General features: G+C 38.9%; 1 protein-coding gene across 2 annotated transcripts in view; it reads right to left on the minus strand.

Moving 5' to 3' along the window:
- Positions 1-287: 287 nt before the first annotated feature.
- The window catches only part of LOC149790770 (uncharacterized), a 66,364-nt gene continuing 45,351 nt past the window's right edge, over positions 288-21,300 (minus strand). The window contains exons 1-2 of one of the 2 annotated variants that reach the window (XM_089971441.1): positions 2,367-2,503; positions 288-1,993 (exon numbers count right to left, since the gene is read on the minus strand). In XM_089971441.1, the coding sequence (XP_089827567.1) occupies positions 1,448-1,966 (519 nt within the window). In that variant the 5' untranslated portion in view covers positions 1,967-1,993; positions 2,367-2,503 and the 3' untranslated portion in view covers positions 288-1,447. Of the gene's footprint in view, positions 1,994-2,366; positions 2,504-21,300 lie in introns of those variants that run through there. The other variant, XM_089971442.1, reaches the window with a different exon arrangement.

The raw sequence follows: 21,300 nt of genomic DNA on the forward strand, positions 1-21,300 counted from the left end.
TAGATAGATTCTTTCATATCTGTTTTCAGGTGTAATTCAATTATCGAGGTTTCTTAGGAGTCATATCATTTATGCGATATTAGTAATTGTTGATTTGGATACATGTTATATGATACGGAGCGAATACAGCTTAGTTTTCATTATTTCAAAAATATCATTGTTCCGTTGTATGACTAAAATGTGGTTTGAAGACTTGTAGTTTATCGATTGCTCCGGAATAGATCTTTCTGTCTAATTAAAAGCTTGAATGGTGGTTTCCTAGGTAGTGAAATAACTCTTGCAACAGACACGGAACCTCCTTTTATAGTTGCAAAACAAGTAATTTTATAAATTTCAGACTCATTATGTTACATGATAAAGATGAAGGTCATTGAACGTCTTGTTTGCATTCAGCCTATCTAGCTTTCTTTATATACGCATAATACTCCAGTATTTGGTTTAATAACATCATATTTTGAAACAACTTGGCGGTATTCCGTAATGATCGATCGTCGTTGTGTCTTTGATAATCAAGTTGTAGACATCAGTATTTAATAATTTACATAATAGACATTTTTGTTTCTAAGGAGCAAATATATATATATATAATATATTAACAGATTTAACCCCAGGTTATATACGCGTCATGCATTTAACGTACCAAAAGATTTGGACTGTATACATTATCGCTAAACAAGATGGATACAATCAAAGCCTTTTTTCACACATGTATATGATTTTCACTAGGCTTTGCAATTTTATATTCAATCAATGAGATTATTGATGGTAGGAATTGGAATGGTAAAATTTTGGTGATGATTGAATGATTCTTCCCACTGAATGGATTCACACGTGTTTTTCTTACCTGCTCTATATCAAGATATATGTAGGTATGACATACAAAAACATGGTTATAAAATTAATAACTACAAAATGAAAGTAGACAAAGTTTTGTTATAAGTACTAAATATGTTAACCCAACTCAAAAAGCAGATTTTGTTTTTATTTTACATTTGATAGAAAAAATTAACTAGCACAAAATTTTCAAGATACACATACAGTAAATATCATTTTTAAACAAACCTTACCTTTTTGAAAACAAAACTAAATTATGAAAAATGTTCATCGCATGGCATAACAAGTCAATGATGATCACAGTTTATTGCATTGTGTGCTGACTGCACAAAGTCACAAAGTACGTATCTAAACAAATTCAATTACAATTGATTTTAGATGACGTATCCTCTTCACTGCAAAAGTATTCTTAGTTAAGTATACTAATTTGTTAATACATAATATTTTTTATTACTGCTACACTATTACATACACATTTTATACAGATGACGTAATTATCATAGTAAGAAATCCGAATTGTGTCTTGAGAATGAATATACCAACAGCATAAGAAGACATGAATATCAAACTATTCGTATCATATATCGAAGATAGGGTGGAGGTCTTATTCTACCTAAGCACTCTCCTCTACCCTAAACACAATCCTCTTGGATGAACAATATGTAGCATCTACGATTTCCACACTCGCACGCAATTTCTCAAACGAGGAGGATCTGAAATGTTCGCCCTTTGCTTCGTCAAATGACCATTTTGCAGGATGTTCCACATTGGAAAGATCTACAAACGCCAGGTGGTTTCCCAGAAAAGGATTCCTAAAACCAATGTATAGAATACAATTCATTTCCTTGAATCTATACTTCAATCCACCACCTACAGAAAGCTGGAAGCTGGGTGATTTATTGGCAACTAGTGTGAGCCAATCTGACTGAGGACCAATGGAATCCTTAAATATTGATCTAACCCGTTCTCCAGTATCTAGGAAATCTTCCTCTAGTTTCAGCTCATACTTAGTTTTATTTTGTATAAAGATTTCCAATGAACGTCCACGCCCTGCAAATGTGCTGATTGTTTTCCACATAATGGGGGGTTCTGTCCAATTGGGATGATTCTCCATATTCTTGGATGTCGCCATATTGTGTGTTGTTATTTCCGTAAAGTTCTGCAATATAAACATACATATACCTTTATAACTTATATGTAGTGTTAGCTGTATAACCTGTACCTTATTGGTTATTGTTGTTTTCAATGATATCGACCAAACATAAAAATAAACACTGGCCATCTCCTAGTGATACCTGGCCTTAAATATGTATCTCCCATAGTTACTGTTTCTTTCGTTTCACCGATATGTCATTATCAATCCAGATCATTTTCCTGAATTTAAGCAGACGGAACCCAAACCAGACTTCACAAACAGATATATCACTAAATATTTTTTTACCATTTATTTCTTCTATAATATATAACAAAGAAAGCAGTGACTCTGATTTCAAAGAATGGTGTATATGAAACATTTAGGACTTATCTCTTACCTTTGGTAATGTTCAGGACGAGCTCTAAATTTGGCTAAATAGGCTGTACCTTCTAACACTACTATCGATAGTGTTCCATTATGAGTTTCTTTGCAGCCGGTAGACTGCAAATACGTAGGTAGAAAGTCATATCACAACTTTATAACCCAGTAATCGTATTTCTTTACAACTACCGTACATTTACTATTATCGCGGCATTTGTATTTAAATTTGTCAATAAGTATTATACATTTGTGCATGCAGACCTTACATTCTCAAACCGTTTATTTTCTGTCTTACTGATTATGTATAAGTGTGCCAAATGACATATCATATAAAAAGAATGGTATAGTAGATAACCATAAATATTTATCCCTTCTTTGCAGTAGCTCATAATAAAATATATATAAAAATATGAGTAAGCGGTTAATTCTCGAAACCACATGTGTCTTGCACATAAAATATTGGCAGGAAAATATTCAAACCAGACTAAAGAAATATGATACAGTAAAAATACCTTTACACATAATCATATTATTGATTTGTCTGTTCTACATGAGATGCATGCCGTATTTACTTAAAACTTTCATGAGATGAAAATAGTGAGTCGTGTGCTTATTTCTATATTTGACTAACTCTTCCATAGTAAGACCATTGTTATCTGCCAGCGACTACAAGTAATGCCTCTATGACAAGCTATGTTAGATTTGTGTTGTATGACAATCAGCTTCAGGTACCCTTAGATACAGTGTAATAGGAACATGTACAACAAAGCAATTCGTCAGGGAGAACACAGAAAAATAATGTGCTGAAACAAGTGCGAAACAGTTAATAACACATCACATAAATCATATGACCATAAATGAGCAGTATTTTATTATTTGGCTGATATATGAACAGAAAACCAATATCCGGCTCATTGTGATATAATATGTATGAGCCTACTTCTGTTTCTTTGTGCATGATATCGAATTCCTAAAAGTGTTATTTAATTCCTACCTGATAATGTGTGTTATTGTCATTTCGTTTGATTTTAGTTTATCCGATAAAGTAAGTAAGTATTGATGAAACATATATTCATCGTATATCGTGTTAAAGACAATTACTTATTATAATACAGATTGCTGATTGTCATGCATGGTGACCAGTAAATTCATTGTATTCATTTTAAAGTATCATTATCACTCAAGAGTGGAATATTGAACAAAATATAAATAAATTTGTGATCTATAATGTGGATTTTTGGGTGTTTCTTGTCACGGAATAGTATAACTTTTTAATATTAAATACACGTTTCTAGTGTACAGCGATAGCCTAGGTTGATTTATGTATAATGTGTTCTATTTTGAAATAGAGAGTTCGCCTCATCCTATGCCGCACGTGCGAAGTGCTTCCGATGCGAAGAACTGAACGCACTCAGTGCACAGGAAATATCTCTATATAAATACATCGCTCTTTACATTACGGATAGTCTTGTCAGTCAGCGGTCTACTATAAGGACTTGCATATCTTCAGCTGTAAGTTTATTAATTTCTTGTGTATAAGATATAACTAATGTTGTTGCTGTTGTGTAGCTTAACGCCATTTTTCAGCAGACGATAGGCTATGAACGGCGGCTAGTCTTAATAGTGGAGGATGAACCCGGGGAAACCCCGAGAAGATCCACCGACCCACGAGAAGCTACTGGCAAGCTTGCTCACATACCTACATAGGCCGAATCATAGACTCGAACTCACGCAGAGGTGAGATGGCAGTGATCTGTAACAAAGGGTGCTTTAGACCACTCCGTCACTCGGGGCCCCATATAACTATTGTACGACCACGTTTATTTGTGTATGTTTGCTATGTAGCTTTGATTCATGCAGAATAATGCACGTATTTATATCCTTGTTTGCGATTTACCCAGTGATTTACATTAGTAATTTTAAGCTACATTTTTAAGAAATGTTTAGTACAGTAGGATTCTTATCAAGCAGAGTCAAGTTTACTTCTGAACCTGTTTTTGTGTTATTATTGTACCGGTAGTGTAATCCGTATAACTAACCGTGTATCACGTTATTACGTTTTTATGCCCGTGTCATGTATAGTACACGGTATTGGATATGGTTTCAGCTGTTTCGAGTGTCCGGAGTCTGTAGAGCTGTGTAGAGCTGTCTGGAGTGTCCAGATTATCTAGGGTGTCTAGAGTGAGCAGAGTAACCCGGGCCCTCATTTATCAGTGATCGGGGTTAATATGGTGAAAGCTGTAACGCCAACCACAGGAATTAAACGTTGCAGCTGCGTAGCTGAACTGTAGCAGCAGTGGAGCTGAAATAAAGTGTGCTGATGACGGAGTGTACCTCCTTACATATAATCAGTTAGCCGTTGGCTAATGTTAGGGTTCCTAAAACCCATTGTGTCTTTCGGGACTGTAAAGATAAGTAGATACATGTCCCTTTTTATCACCAAAATTTCACTACCTGAGTGAATTCATTGTACTACATGAGTAAAATTCTACGCTGTTTACTAGCTGAGAAAACTATATCCCTGTTTTCATTGTGAAATCACCCCAGGTATTTTTATTATATAAAGTAATTTATTTGTGTATTTTTATTATTAAGTCTATGCATTTTTATGTTAATTAAATCAAATATTTGGATTATATATACACGTATGTGTTCATAATTAATTGCTCATTCAAATCATTCATTATTAGGCATTGTGTTATTATCATTGTCAAAAGTGTTATGTTGTGAATCCGGAAACTCCACCCGGTTATCTTGTTCAAATGGTCTCAGAAGTGGGATTATTTCGGATTTAACGGAACACTAATTTTGTTTCATTATACTTGTATGCTCTTTTGTGTGTTTCAGACGCTCTTGACAAGACATTGAGGTTGAGGAGACACATAACATTCTTTACTTTTTGTATATGTTTCATGTTTGTATTGCCTTTCGAGAACGCAAATACGGTTTGTTGTAATAATTACGCATTTTGCATAATACTGCACTTTAGGTTGGGCGCATCAAATTTTTGAAATGTCATTAATGAAAGAACTTGTAGAACTGGGGAAACAGTTTGGCTATGAGGGGGAGTCCCTTAGAAATTTTGTTCGTGAAGAACAGGCTAGGATCAAAGGTTAAAGGAAAGGAAAATACGCATTTTGCATAATACTGCACTTTAGGTTGGGCGCATCAAATTTTTGAAATGTCATTAATGAAAGAACTTGTAGAACTGGGGAAACAGTTTGGCTATGAGGGGGAGTCCCTTAGAAATTTTGTTCGTGAAGAACAGGCTAGGATCAAAGGTTAAAGGAAATGAAAATAGAAAGGGAGAAAGGGAAGCCAAGAAGGTTTTGATAGAATTAGAAAAACAGACCGAAAAGGAAAGGATAAAATGGGAAAGGGAAGCAGAGAGGGAGAAGATAGGATTAGAAAAGTGGAAGACAGAGTTATAAAAAACATGCAGAGTGGGAGACGATAGAACTGTTTAAAGAAGTAGAAAATCGGAAGTTAGAAAGGGAAAAACAAGTAAAGTTAGAACCTTTAAAGACAGAAGATAGAAATAGGGAGAGGGATTATCAAAGAAATTCTGAGCTATTACAATCTAAAAAAGAGGGGGATCAAGATGTTAAACCGAGAGGTCCAAAATTTGAAGACGATAAATATAACATGGATATTTATCTGAACATATTCGAAAAGTACGCCACGGTACAAAAATGAAAGAAAGAAGATTGGTCGCTTCATCTTAGCGAGTTGTTGAAAGGTAAAGCATTCGACGTGTATTCGTGTATTACCTTGCGTTGAAAGATGCACTTCTGACTAAATACGAGCAAACCAAACAAGGGTTTCGAAAGAAGTATAAGTATAGCAAACCAGAGAGAGGCGAGACATTCACCCAGTTCGTCAGTAGGACGTGCAATTACTTGCAGCGATGGGTGGAATGTGGTAAAGTCGTTAAGACATTTCAGGGTCTTCTTATCGATTTCTTGCTTCGACACCAACTATTGACAACTTGTGGCAAGGAGTTATATTTGTTCTTGACGGAAAATTCATTCACAGGTATATATGACATGGCCACACAGGCGGATTTATCGCTGAAGCTCGGGGAGGTTCACATAACGCCATCTCGCGAGACAACAAAGGTGGAAATCAGGTCAAGGACCAGAAACCCAGGGAGCCGGGAAAACCTGATAAGCATAACCAGGGAAGGCATAAGGACAAGCAATGTTTCACTTGTAAGTAGTGCGGTCATATATCGCCCTATTGTCCTAAGCGGAAGGGACCAATCCAGAAAGTCGTGGTAGCTATTGAAGGCAGAGGTCGGTAGATAGAAAACTCGATGTTTCCCAGGAAGCGAAGCGGCAACGCGGTGTACGAGCCAGTGTTGCGTGCAGATATTGGTCGTGATGCGATCCAATCGATCGGCACATGTATTTTACCCGAGACACGGGTACCAAAGACAAATGGCACTGTTAACAGACAAGAAGTGACCGTTTTATGAGACACAGTGTGCACTACTGTAGTCGTGAAATGGAACCTAGTCCGCGGTGATCAATTGCTTGGGTTTAAATTGCTTTGTATGCTACTAGACCAAAACATCGATCACGTTCCTGTCGCAAGGATAGTTATGGGAACATCTTTCTTGACCGGAAACGTGGAAGCTTTGTACAAAGCCAACCCAATCTATGAACCTACCACTGGCAATGTACAAGGATTTAGACTCCCAAACATGTCTGACTTCAGATTCCCGATCATCCAAACAGTTCAAACTACGGCTCTGGTAAGGGAAGATAACAGACCTTTACATAGAATAAATGTACTGGAAGCCATTATTGATACCTTACGCGAGGAATTTCAGAATGAACAAGAACGCGACCCGTATCTTCAAGCAACTGCAGAGAAAACATTATCGGGTACCGTGAGGAAGTGTAAGAACGGTGGTTCCTCTAAATACCTTACTCGGAAAGGTTTAATGTATAGGGAATACTCTACACTTGATAGGAAGTTCCTGAAACTAGTGGTCCCCCAGAAAGTCAGGTCGCATGTACTCACGGTCGTGCTTGATTCGAGTACGGCGCGTCATTTAGCTATGAAGAAAACAACAGATAGGGTATTAAGAGAATCTATTGGCCTAGCGTTAATAGCGACGTACCGCAGTTTTCATCGCCCCGCCATGTCTGCCAGAGGACTGTTTCTACAGGCAGGATAACTGGAGAAAACGTTAGGTCAGATGCCCTTGATAGATCCTCCGTTTAGAAGAGTGGCCGTCGACATTGTAGGACCTAACGTTCCGCATACAGATCGGAAAAACCGATACATCTTGACGCTGGTAGATTCCACTACTAGATACCACGAAGCCATAGCTTTGCCATCGATTTAAACTAAATTGTAGCCGAAGCGCTCGTAGACATGTTCAACAGGGTCGGAGTGCCCAAAACGGTTCTTACGGATTGTGGAGCGCAATTCATCTCAGATCTCATGGCAGAAATTAATAAGCTGTTGTCCCTTAAACAGTTGCGCACAACACCCTACCACCCTATGTGCAATGGGTTGGTTTAGAAATTCAACAGAAAATTGAAGCAAATGTTGCGACGGATGTGTGTGGAAAGGCTTAAGGATTTGGATAGGTATGTTAACGCAATTTTGTTCGCGTATCGTGAGGTTCCTCATAAAGGTTAGTCTTCTCCCCATTTGAACTATTGTACGGTAGGTCAGTTCGTGGTCCTTTGCGTATTCTAAGCGAACTGTGTTCAGACGAGGACACAGATCAACAAGTTAAGACCACTTACCAATACCTGGTAGATGTGCACGAAACAGTAGAGAGTACATGTCAAATGGAGCAAGACGAACTCGCGAAATCTAGTCGTATGTACGCGAAGGCCATACGAAGTCAATTAGGTGAAAGGAGAAATCGACTATATAATTGACGTGGAGGGTAAGTCCAAGACATTTCAAGGCCAACATGCTTAAACTCTACGTAGAAATACATAGACAAACAATTGATAAAGGGGTCTTGAATGTATTACGTGTAGCGGTGATAGAGGATAGGTCGTATGACGAATCGGAATTCGTTTCCAGTACAGAAATGCCCCTTGAATACCCCATTGACGTTGGGAAACAATGTATTGACCAGATCAATGTATGCCCAGATTTATCAGTGGGTCAGCGTGCACATATCTTGGAGGTGTTGGTCTAAGACCATGACGTGTTTGCGGACAAACCAGGCCGTACACGATTGATTCAACACGAGATCAAGTTGAATACCTCTGAGCAGATCAGGGTTAAATGATATCCAATACCTTTAATGCGTGGGAGACAATCAACGAAGAAGTGGGGAAAATGTTAGACCAGGATGTTATCGAACCTTCCAGTTCCCCGTAGTCGTCCCCCGTTTTGTTCGTCAGAAAGAAATACGGGACTAACCGTTTTTGCATTGACTTTCGGCAATTGAACACAATCACCGTGTTCGACGCAGAACCAATGCCAGACATGGAAAGTATATTTTCAAAGTCGGCAGGTCATAAAAACATTTCGAAACTAGACCTTGCGAAGGAAGATACCAATCGCTGATATGTCCGTGGCAATCGCGACTCCCAAAGATCTTTATCAATTTAAAGCTATGCCTTCCGGTTTAGTCAACACCGGTGCGTCGTGCGTTCGTCTCATGCGCAAACTGTTCAACGGTATGGAAAACGTCGACAGTTGCGTAGATGTTTCCTAGGTTTGATTGGCTTTTACAGGAACTTTGTCCCCTATTTTGCGACTATTGCCAGCCCATTAACAGACTTGATTAGGAAAGGGCAACCGAATAAAATTCCCTGGAGGTATGTGCCAGGAAAAAGCTTTTGGCGCTTTAAAACACAAACTGGTAAGTGCACCAATATTAAAGCTGCCAGAATTGAACAAAGGTTTTGTGCTGAGGACTAATGCGTCCGATACGGGTCGTCGGGCTGTTTTGCTACAGGATCAAGAGGGGATGAAATTGCCCATTGTTTATGCAGGTAGGAAATTGTTATCTAGGGAGCAAAACTACTCCGTAGATCGTTTTATCTTAACAAGACCAATATTTTATTTCGAATGAAATAAAACCAATAACCCTGTCAGCTTCTTTCAAAAGACCAAGATATCAAACACGGTAGTTGTGCTTTAGTTTATGTATTATATGTATTTTAATAATATCTCTCTCTCTCTCTCTCCCTCTGTCTCTCTCTTTCTCTTTTTCTCTCTCTATCTCTCTCTCTCATATATATCGGATAGTAATGCGAGAAAAGAGTGGCTTTCTTACTTTGTATTTATTAATCAGTAAGATCCTTTCTAATAAAATGGACATTTATATTTATGTGATTAAAGCAAGCAAAAAACTTTAAAAATTATCTCGTAGATGAAGAGAAAATAAAATGTTAAGAGGCAACATCTCGGTTTATGGCTCTTTCAATTCAATATATTGTCAATTTGTCTTAAAATGTTACAATAAAAACAAAACGTAAACATTCATATCACATTATCTGCTTTACGAACTATGTTTAGGTGATTTTGAAACAATATACCTAAGATAATAATGTATGCGGGATGAACAAATTATATATATTATGTTCGAAAATTCGGAGACAGGTGGCATTGAACCAATTCTATTGTAATATTTAAAACTCAAGCGCCCTTTACCAGGTCAGTTTACAACTATGTGACAAACTAGATGAAATTCAGCTGAAACAAAGACATTTATTCACCAAATCAACTGATGGAACTACTCTGCATTACAACATAATCCAAAACCAAGAAAAGGTACAATTGGCATACGTATTTTTTCAATGAAAGTTAATGTTCGTATATAATTACTCTATCATACAGTATCAAACTATTTATATTCAATTGGATTAAATGCGAATGGAATACATCCTATTGTTAAATGACCCTCTATGAAAGAAGTGTATCGTACTCTGCCTTGAAATGTTCAGACCTCTGGTCTAGTATGATATATCAAGCAACGGAAGTACAACAATATTTTACCCGGCATAAGACAAGGTTTTTCTCCAAGACTGAAAACTCAATAAACTATTGGACGCTTGGGAATGCTGTCGATGCATGCGCATAGCTTTTATCACTTTTGATAGTAAATTCAACTTCGAGACAGGATTCTCTACGGATGGTTGTAACTTGACTCACAACATAGATTTACTTCTAACACATTGTAAGCTTAACAAGAACAGATAGAAAACACTGAACAGCAGGCACCATATGGTGGATAAAAGTTCCATATCTATCTCTATATATTTAGGTTAGTTTTGTTAAATATTCAGACAAGAAACTAATTTAGCTACATCGTATTCTAAAAGATAATCCATTAAAATGGGAACTCGAGTCAAGGATATATGACTTTTCGCAGAACATTGCGGAAGTGAATCGCTGAATTGAATAACTAAAATAAATTTGCTGAGCAGTACTTGAACGATTATAACGTCAAAAGTTATTATCAATAACATATGATGGACGATTCAATATAATATAATGTCTGAGTTGCTTGAAACTCGTCGCAACGAACTGTAATGAAAACATACAAATGCCTCTACTTCCAGTGCAATATTTCGTACAATTTGTAGTTGGTAATAGTCATTTAGCTCACATTTCCTGTCTTTGGATTTACGATTCATTCATATACCTGCATGCAATATTTGAAATAGGTGCTTCATTACGTTGCGGAATTAAATTATCTTTAAATATTCAGTAAAAAGAGCAATGAAAGAACACACACAGATATACATATATATATATATATATATATATATATATATATATATATATATATATATATATATATATGCATATAAATACATATCATATGGCCAATAACAATTCTTTCAAGTGCATTGGATCCAGCAAGGGATCACGTGTGTCACGGATTGATTAAGATAAGCGCAATAAACTGACAACGAACAGTGCGAAACTAGTATCAACTAGCATGGGCGCTTTTAACTCTTTTAATGAGTCGTTTTCAAAGGTAAATACAAAATAAAGACATGACAAATAAATAAAACAGAAAAACGGTTATATTTGCACAAATTATACATGGCTGTTTCTAAAGGAATTAGGCATTTAAGCTTTTTATGTTTCAACTAGTTTGTTTCAACTTGTTGCTGGAAAATAGTTTTATTGACCTAGAAATCGATGAGACATTTTATGTAAATTTCTGTTTAGAGCAAATTATATGCCGGATATTTCATTATTATAGCAGTCTTTATAAACTATGAATCAAATTTAGAGACTTATGTAGAAGAAAATGTGTCTGCTGAAAAAGATAATTGTATTTGTGGTTTCAATGTTCTAAGGCGGCGTATCCAGTAAGATTATTTTTCTTTCCTGGTGTGGGGACTCCAGTTGGGGTTGTGAGCAATTACAATATGTGTTATAACACTGAACGTGTGGTCATGGGATGATAAATGTTTTGCGACCGGGCTTCTGTATAGCTCCTTTGTCATCCAATCAGATCTATAAAGGTTTATCCTTCTTTATAGCTTTTCAGTTTCTCAGACACACTGAAGACTGCAAATCTGATGTTTAGTTTTTCTCTAGTTACTGTGCTAGAAAATGTATTGGTCTCCATCATATGTTGACAGGTGCTGCACCTTTTATAGTCACAGGGACCACATTGACTAGGGTGGTTTTGATTAGTGATTGGCGTTAGTTTGGCCCTGACTAGATTGTCGTTGAGGTTGTTTGGTCACCGGTAGGCTACTACAGGTGTCCTAGCGAGGATTAACCTTAGTGCGTCCGACGGTTCCACGATTGGCAGAGTTTCCCCGATGTTCTTTTGCGGCTGTCTTGATGGTAGGTCAGGATAAATGGTATCCTTTCAGCCTTTTCCTTCTTTCCACATTTTAGTAGGTCATTGCGGTTTGTGTTTAGCCATATGAGTTGCCTCCGTAGTCAGTTATTTGTCGAAGCCCGGGTAAATTAAATGTTTAGATAAGCCTTCTGACCGTATCCTCAGTGCCTGGCTATATGGATGTTCCTAGCGCAGTGTTTTGGATGACATGTTTATGAGGAGATAATGGTGTATGTCGGTTGGTGTCGAGTAGACGTCGTGAATTTTATTGAGGGATGGTAGATGGTTACCATTGATACGAAATCATCCACACTTTCTCTTCCATGTTTCCACTTCATTTCTATATCATCGATAAAGCGTACCTACTGATATTGTATAAGTTCAACCGATACTAAATGTTGACCCGCCAGTGTTGCTATAACAATATTAGCATAAGGGACAATGTTTGTACCCTATGCGAGTAGTATATGGGGCCACCATAGTGACAATGGGAATTAGCATTACAAAACCCCTTGGGCCACTCTAGCGACAAGGGAAATTTAACATGGAGAAAAACCTTGGGTCACTCTAGCGAAAAGGGGAATTGAACATGGAAATTGAACATGGGAATGTCACCTGGGGATCAGTGGGAATTAAACATTGGTAACGTCATAGGTTTATAGGGTCAAAACCTTTTATAGGGTGAAATGTATTTGTAGGGACAAAGGGTTGATAGGGACAAACATAGACATACAGAAACAAACAAATACACATTGAAACACACAGAAAAGAGGACAGAAATATTCTAAAGAAAGACTCACAGATAGAATAGAGACTCGATAAAGAAAAGTCTGTTGTATGGGTTCAAAACATTTATTCAAGTACATATATACATGGGCTCTCTGGCCTGTGCTTTGGTCTAAGCACTATCCATTAAATACATAAACATTTGAACATAAAAGAAACATATTTACGAGTTGTTTAGTTATTGACTCTAGTAAACTAATGTTTAAAATTAAAGTTCACTCCTTTCTAAAATCACTTCATATGCAACGAATTTACATTAAATGTTCGTTTATAAGAAAAAGTTAAAACAAAACAAGTAACAAACAATCAAATAAGAGAAAGTTCGTGTTTGTCTCTCTATCCGTTACACACGTTGTTTAAAATCTGGTCAGCTACCACTTGTGTCCCAGCATAGATGTTTCCGATCTCGTATTCCCTGTCAGTCGTAAATCTGCTGTTACGTCCATCGTGCTAGGTACACTTACCGGTAAGCAGATCAAGAACAGTGATCGTCTTCTTCCCATTGGAGGTACAACATATGCCATATGAATAGTCACTTTTCCATCGGTGATGTCAAATTTTTCTCTCACCGACTGCACGTCTTCAATAGCCCTCAAAAGTTTGGAAGAAGTTATTTCTACAGGTGTGCTAAATCCGAGACATACAGGCGAGTTCAAACTGTCGTGATACATAGATAGGCTCAAACGACCTTCATCTTTGACTTGGCAATGACATTTGAGTTCCTCTAACAGTGAGTCAAGTAGATCCGCAATGAAACCTGATACTTCCTCGGCTGGAACGTCAGACGCGAAGTCTTTAAATTTCACCGTGTAGGTGTAAGTTGTCGTTCTAAATTTTCTCGAGGTCGCTGTCTGGGTAATTTGGATGCTAAAATACTCCTTTAGGTCTATTGAATCCTTTCCCTTCTTGAACGCACTTCGCTGTGACGGTATGGTGGGGAAAGAGGTCAATGATGTTTGTTCCTTCTCTTTTCTCTTCTGAGTAGAGTTATTCATCTTTCTCGTCGCTTGTCCTCGCAATGAAGTGTCGTTCTTGGAAATCGTCCCTTTTTATACTGGGTGATATCAGCATGTCCATAAGGTAAAGTTTTATGGTCTGGAAGTTTCACTGGTTGCACGTAGTTTGTCATGGCATTAGTACATAACAACTAAGATGTGGTATTGCATTGGTGATGTGATCGTGAGGCATAGAATCACACCCGAGTTTCTAGTTGGACTTGCGTCTTGCGCTCTATACTTGCTGTTTGAAAGGATTCATTTTTGTCGATTGGTCTTGGTAGTGACAATGAACTATTGGTCTTGGACGTTGTCCCTTTTTATATGCTGACCAATATCGATGTGACCGTACGGCAACGTAAAGTGATTGGGAAGTCTCACTCGCTTCTGGTACACGATTTGATAGATTTTTTCCAGGGGTCGACTGACGATGTGGTGAATGGGTAAAGGTACAATCTTGTTCGGTTGGTGAGTGGTCACTTTAAAGTTTCCATCCTCTCCCGATTGCAAGGCTTCTTTCAATACCCCAAAGTTGACCACTCGACTGGTACGATAATTCAGAGTCAGTCCTTTCACTTTGCACGTCGTGTGCACTTCTCCTTGTTTGTCCCGGTATTCGTAGCCGTAAATTTTAGGACCACCACTCGCGAAACTTAGAATCTTGTCGTCGGGGTGTTCGTCTGTCCAGGCTCCTAAACGGTTTACTTCGATGTTAGGGTGTTGCTGACCCGGTCGATAGATGTAGATGCAACTGTCCGTGTCAAAGTACAGGACGCGTTCCCCTAACAGTTCTAAAGCTTCGTACAATTTTAAGCGAGCATGAGCTGTCACGTAAGCCGCAATGATGACATTTCCAAAAGGGTCGTCTTGTACAAAGTCCAGATCTTCTTCGTAATTGACCAAGATCAAATTCTCTCGAACGACGTCCACGTGTTTCATGTATTTGGTTTTGTCGTGAATCATCTGGAAGTAGCGGGAAGGTTCTGTCAAATATTCCGTCTTGGGTAAACACGGTCGTTGTGCCATTTTACCCCACAAGCAATTTAACATCACTTTGGCAAACGATCGCCTGCCTTCGTTTTTCTCGATGTGGTCTAAAGAGATGCCTTCTTGTTCATAGTATTTCTCTTTGAATTGTATTTGGTCTTCGGGAGTGTGACAAGGAAGGATAGCTGCTGGCTTCTTGTTTCAGTTTCAAAAAGGCATCCACGTAGTCAACGAAAATGCCTTTGTGACTGGGATCACCCTTGTGGTATTGTTGTGTCTTGGGAAAGTGGCAAATTTCGTACACTTCTAACAGTTGGTATCCCATGTCCAGAGCTTTGAACAATTCTACGCTGACCCAGGTTCCCGTCAAGGCACGTTCTTCCTGGGTGTGCTGACAAGGTTGGTCTTGGTTGCACGTTTCGGCACAAGTACGACACAATGGAAACATCAGTTTGCCCTGACAATGGTGAGGTAAGACGGGATGGTATACGTTCGTGGGAGGCAAAACTTTACACTTGATCAAGCCTTCGTATTGTCGAATGTTTTTCAGGTCGATGTGTTCCGTTAACAATTGCGGGTGCCCTACAGGAAAGCGACAATATTTGCACACGTAGGGATACAGCGAACACACGTCCAAGTATTTGATTTCTTCTCCTTTCTCTTCGTCGGCTTGGTACAGCAAACAGGTGGCATTGGTCCTTCCTCCGTATAAACTATCCCTCGGGTTCAGCGGGTCCATGAACTGGTAACTTTCCACGAGGCGTTTAAACTCGGGATCGGTTTTCATACGGTGATCGTACTCGTGTTCCCACATTTCCACCACTTGGTATCCTTCCTGTTCCAACTTTAGCCGCCGCTGACAAGTGTCCTGGTACAAGTCTTCCATGGTTCGTTGTAAAAACTGATTTTTAGTGCTACGATCAGGGTAACAGACCGGACATCCGTGAAATAAGCAACCGTTAAACTCGTACACGATCTTGGGGTTTTCTAAGTCCCAGCCATCTACCGAATACGTTCCGATGGTCTTTTCACCCCCTCCGTTGCGGGCATGCTGAATCCATTTGTTTTCCTTGTCGCACAAGTAATGTAACCAACGTAGGGCTTTGACCGAGTATTGACGTTTGACAAAGTTGGTCGTTTGAGGGCTGATGACAGCCACGGTGTTTTCAGGCATGAATCGTTGTCGATACACTAAGGAACACGCTTTGGCAATGGTGCAAGCTTCTTTCAAAGGATCGACCCCTCCGTGTTCCATGAACAGTTCTCGAAATTTTCCACAGCAACGCCGTAAAATGTCCACGTCGGAACGACAATACTTTAGCATTTCTTCCTGAAAGTCGAAAGGGTCCGAGGCGTGAGCCTGGTACCAAGCATAGAAAGCTTCTCGTTGTTCGGTACGCATGTTGTCGGGGTCGTAATAGTGAGCCTCAGGTAAATGGGGTAGAACGGCGTGTTGATTGGCTTCCGTATTGAAAAAGTGTGGAAAGTACCCTTTAGCCATTTCTGTCATTCCAAACGTTTTAGGCATTCGACTCAAAGGCATGGCCAAATAGCTCATCGAATCTTTAAACTGTACTTGTCCCACTTGCATGAAAATGATTTTGGCTCCGTTCAAAGTCACTTTAGGACGTTCGGTGCCATGTTCCGTATAGTATCTGAGAAGAAACTATCCATCGTATCCGGAGAAATTGTGAGCCATCACCGTGGCATGACGATGACAATCTCCGTAACGTTCGATGTCCTCTTGGTTCCACGTCTTGTCGATGGGGTCTAAGACCCATCGAGCGAAATCGGCTAGCGTGTTCGGTCCCCGAAAGATTTTTTCACGTCCTCCAGGAATCTTGCTGCAGTGAGGGCAATGACTGAAGATAGGTTCTTGAATGCACTTCTCGCACGCTCGATGAGCCACGCAGAAATTAGGAATGTGAATGCCAGTCTCTTGCATACATTCGAAATCGAAAAAGATGAAATTGCTTTTCTTCTTGTGACCATCCTCTTTCTCTGGTTGGGGTTGGTATTTTTGCACGTAGCATTGGTGTGTCAAGTCCACGATGTGATGACAAATGTGACATTTTTTTCCCTCAACATACGTGTGCCTTGGTACTATTGGTACGTATGCCTTGTCCATACGTAGAGCACAATCTCAGGAGTTGACAAGCACATCTCTGCTGTGAACCTTGCGTCTTCAGATGTTGTTGGTAACAGGCAGGGCTGACAAACGTGCGCAGACAAGCAGGACAATGCAATGGTTTTTGCCCTTCGCTCAGACAGGGTGGAGAGGCCAAACATCCTCGGCATTTCGATCCACAATGTTTGTGTTGCTCTCGATTATTATAACCACGGTCACATTTCTCACAGTAATATCTGTATCCGAGGAATCCGGGGATGGCGGTAATGGTATCGAAATGTTCATCGTGATAATAGACATGAATGTATTTTCCGTCCTTAAAGTCTTGGCCTCGAAACAACAGAGGTCCGCGCACTTCTTGAGGGTGCACTTTCAAGGTGTATCGTGGAGCTAGGGCATCTTGCAATTTTTGCATCTCAGGAATGCCACAGGGTGTGTCTTTGGACAGTCCGGCTTGTTGTAACAGGAGTTCTGCTTCATTTCGTTGTTTGGCTCGATCGGATCGTTGAATAGTTTTCCAGGTTCTTTTCCATTCTACCGTGTCGTTCTTGTTGGCATAGGTTCGTCCCACCACGATGGTACGGGCTAAACACATCTGGTCTTGAGGGTTGTTAATTCGGACGAGAATTGTTTTCGTGTTGCGAAGGTCGTCCACCAATAAGACCTTTCTGCGTCCAGTCCCTTGAGGAGGAGAGACGTGGGCCATTTTCAGTGTGGCTTTACCATCGGTGATGTCAAACTGGTCATTAGATTGTTGTACGTGTTGAATCTTGTCTATGACTTTGGAAGGGGTTAGTTCTGCGGGTCTGCTAAACTCGATCCAAACAGGGGATTTCAAGCTGTCGTGATCTATGGATAGTGTCAAGAAATCGTCTTCTTTGGGTTGACATTGTCGCTTTAGTGTGGTGAGCAAAGAATCCCACATCTCGGTGATAAACCCTTCTGCTTTCTCCAATGGTACGTCGGACTTGAAATCTTTAAACTTCACCGTGTAGGTGTAAGTCGTGGTTCTAAATTTTCTAGAGGGTCGCTTTTCCGTCTCTCGAATGTGATAGTACTTTTCAGGGTTAACTGGTGGACTTTGGTTTGGAGTGGGCTCTCTATGTCTGGTCGCAGACGTGGAAGGTGTTGGTTCAGGTTTGCTCATGTCTTCGTTTTGAGCGAACACTTCTTTTCGTGTGTGAGGCGATACGTCACTTCGCTGCCTCTTACGTTCTTCTTCTCTCTCACTGAAATCGTGCGATCGTTTCATCTCGATTGCTGATTCAGAAATGATTTAACCAAGTTCATTCTCTCCATATATACCCTCTCTACCTCTTGTTGTCATAATGACTTGGTATATTTCACAAGGGCAAGTGAAAGCCAAGCATATAGGAGCCCAACGACAGCGGTGCGTCTTAAACACCTCATGCATCTTGATGACCCTTCGATTCAAACCCTACCACGAAAGAAAAAAGTTGCAAGAAAAAAACCCAGACAGTTGGTGTCTTCAAGAGAGCTAGAGACGCCGGCACTGTGTCGCTGGGACACGTACGTACTCCAGAAAACTACGCCACTCGACAACGTTGTCTCCTTCTCTCAGTCACTTCTACTTTGTCACTGAATACATTCTACCAACCCTGTTTTAACACACGTCTCTTCATCTGATATTTTTAAAAAATATACTAAACGCATTTTTAAAAGAACTACCCTTTTTCGACAGCAGTGACGGCGTCTCCTCCTGCTGTTACCACTGTTGCTGCACAAAGATGATCTTTCCTTAAGATCAAAATATGAGACAGAACAAGTAAGTTGTGAAGTTGAGCGGAGGTGTCTAAACAACAACTGTCAAGCCCCTATGTTCCATTTCTGTTTGTGATAATAACTTGTGATACTTCACATTTTCTAAAGTGGAAATCGTTACAAACCGTACAAAAGTTATATGACTTTGGCTTCTGACAGTTGTACAGACTCTTCACTTTATAAGTGTCACGAGAAAACAGTGTATCCAAGTTTTACCATTTTCCAAAACACCCACACACTTGCAACGTGACCAGAATATGTACTTCTTTATTTGTGGATATCCAACAGACCCGTCCCAGCATATATAGCTGGTTAAGAACTGTAGGAATATCACCTCATTTTTTTCAGAAATATCAAAGCTTTTATGTGTATCTTCCCTGTTCCACCCTTTATTAGTGCTTAGGTAAATTCCCTAAAAAACACAAACAATTTGGAACAAAATTAAATTTTGAATTAAGGTTTCTCTCTGTTTATACATTTTTTTTTCAAGTTGTTGGTACATGGCATATGACATCCAAATACTTTCTCAAACTGAGAGGCATTTCTACACATGTCATTGCCTTTGTTAAGATCGGTTTTGTTGGTTAGTCATCGTTAATCTTTAATTCTATTTTTATGATGTATTTCTTTTTTGCTAGAAGATTTAATTTATTTATGTTGTTTAGTCTGCTGCTGCAAAAATGAAAATGCATGTATCTATAGCAAAGTGTTTAAGTTTGTTCAGTTTTTTATTTCAAGCTCTACAAAAGGTACCAAGTTTGTCTTGCAAAGGGATTTAAACTTTAAGTTACGCGGACGTGAAGGAAAACATACCTTTGTTACTACAATTTGCTGTCTTTGTGTTCGTTCTAATCATGCTTGCCTTATATCTTTTTGTTTTAGGATCATATTTCTTCTGATGTAAATACATACATCAATGGATAGACAGCTTGGGTTATCATCTTTGAGGTTCACTGTACTTTTAGTTTCTTTACTTCATACAAACCCCAAAATCACTAGCTTGAAGGGAAAAAAATAACAAAAAACTGACACCTGGTACTGTAACACATCTGTCTATGTTGATGTGAGTGTGCTTGACAAAATGTTTGAGTAAGATTAAAAATGTTTGTCAGTTTCAAAACTCGAACCAGTACTGTGGCCGTTTAATATTTTCATGTGGCAAGAAGAAATGGTACAATACGCAACAAAGGGATTGTACATTTACACTCCAATCTGTCTGCACTGCAATGGTAACAACGCTCTTGCGTTGACATTATTTTGCCACACTACCTAAGAAAAAACAATTCATCACTCATCATAAACGATTTCATTGGCTATAAATATTTTCTTACCGCTTTCGCTTCGAATTGACTTCAGTACCTTTTCGCACAGTGATAAGATCGGACGTGTTTTTTGCTTTTTTTTATTCTGCGACTGGTCGCTACACTACTTGCTCTGAATTTACAACCAAACATTGTGTTACGCATTGTAAGTGACTTCATTGGGCCAACCGATATTTTACACTTCTGTTTCTATTCATGTGAGTGTGCTTGTCAAAATGTTTGAGTAAGATTAAAAATGTTTGTCAGTTTCAAAACGCGAACCAGTACTGTGGCCGTTTAGTATTTGATCTGGCAAGAAGAAATGGTACAATACGCAACAAAGGGTTTGTACGTTTACACTCTCCAATCTGTCTGCCCTGCAATGGTAACAACGCTCTTGCGTTGGCATTATTTTGCCACACTACCTAAAAAAAACAAACAATGCATCACTCATCATAAACGATTTCATTGGCTATACTTATTTTCTTACCGCTTTCGCTTCGAATTGACTTCAGTACCGTTTCGCACAGTGACAAGATCGGACGTGTTTTTTTTTATTTTTTATTCTGCGGCTGGTCGCTACTCTACTTGCCCTGAATTTACAACCAAACAATGTGTTGCACATTGTAAGTGACTTCATTGGTCAGTCGATATTTTCCACCGCCTTAGCTTCAAATTGGTTTCACTTGTTATTCGCACCGCGAGATGATCAGACGCGTTTTTCTGTACGTGACCATTAGTCACTTCACAAACAATAAAACTAACATACAAATGATCACGCCATGGGCGACTCATGGAAATTATGTTAGTCATGTTAGGAAATATATCACGACTTGTTTGGATGTACTTTTCTGTGATCACTCTTTAATCGCATGCCTCTTCAGTTCACTCTTGTGATATTTTTTAAAGGGTGTATTTTTTCTATGGATGTGATTGTTATGTTCTATATGTTCTTTTATGTTTTCAGTGATTTTACTTTATATCTGTATTTTAATTTAGATGTATAGACTATGTAGTCTGAAATAAAGAATTATTATCTTATCTTATGTAAGTGGAATGAGTGTTTCTTTGAAACTTTCATAAGGAAAATATACCGTAAAAAAACAAACGTACGTGTCGTGATATTTTTAAAGTAGGAATACATGCTTTCTCTCTCTCTCTCCTCTTAGGAGGAT

This window comes from Sinohyriopsis cumingii, chromosome 10 (genome assembly GCF_028554795.1).
Source record: "Sinohyriopsis cumingii isolate HCF-2022 chromosome 10, ASM2855479v2, whole genome shotgun sequence".
NCBI classification, from domain to species: domain Eukaryota; kingdom Metazoa; phylum Mollusca; class Bivalvia; order Unionida; family Unionidae; genus Sinohyriopsis; species Sinohyriopsis cumingii.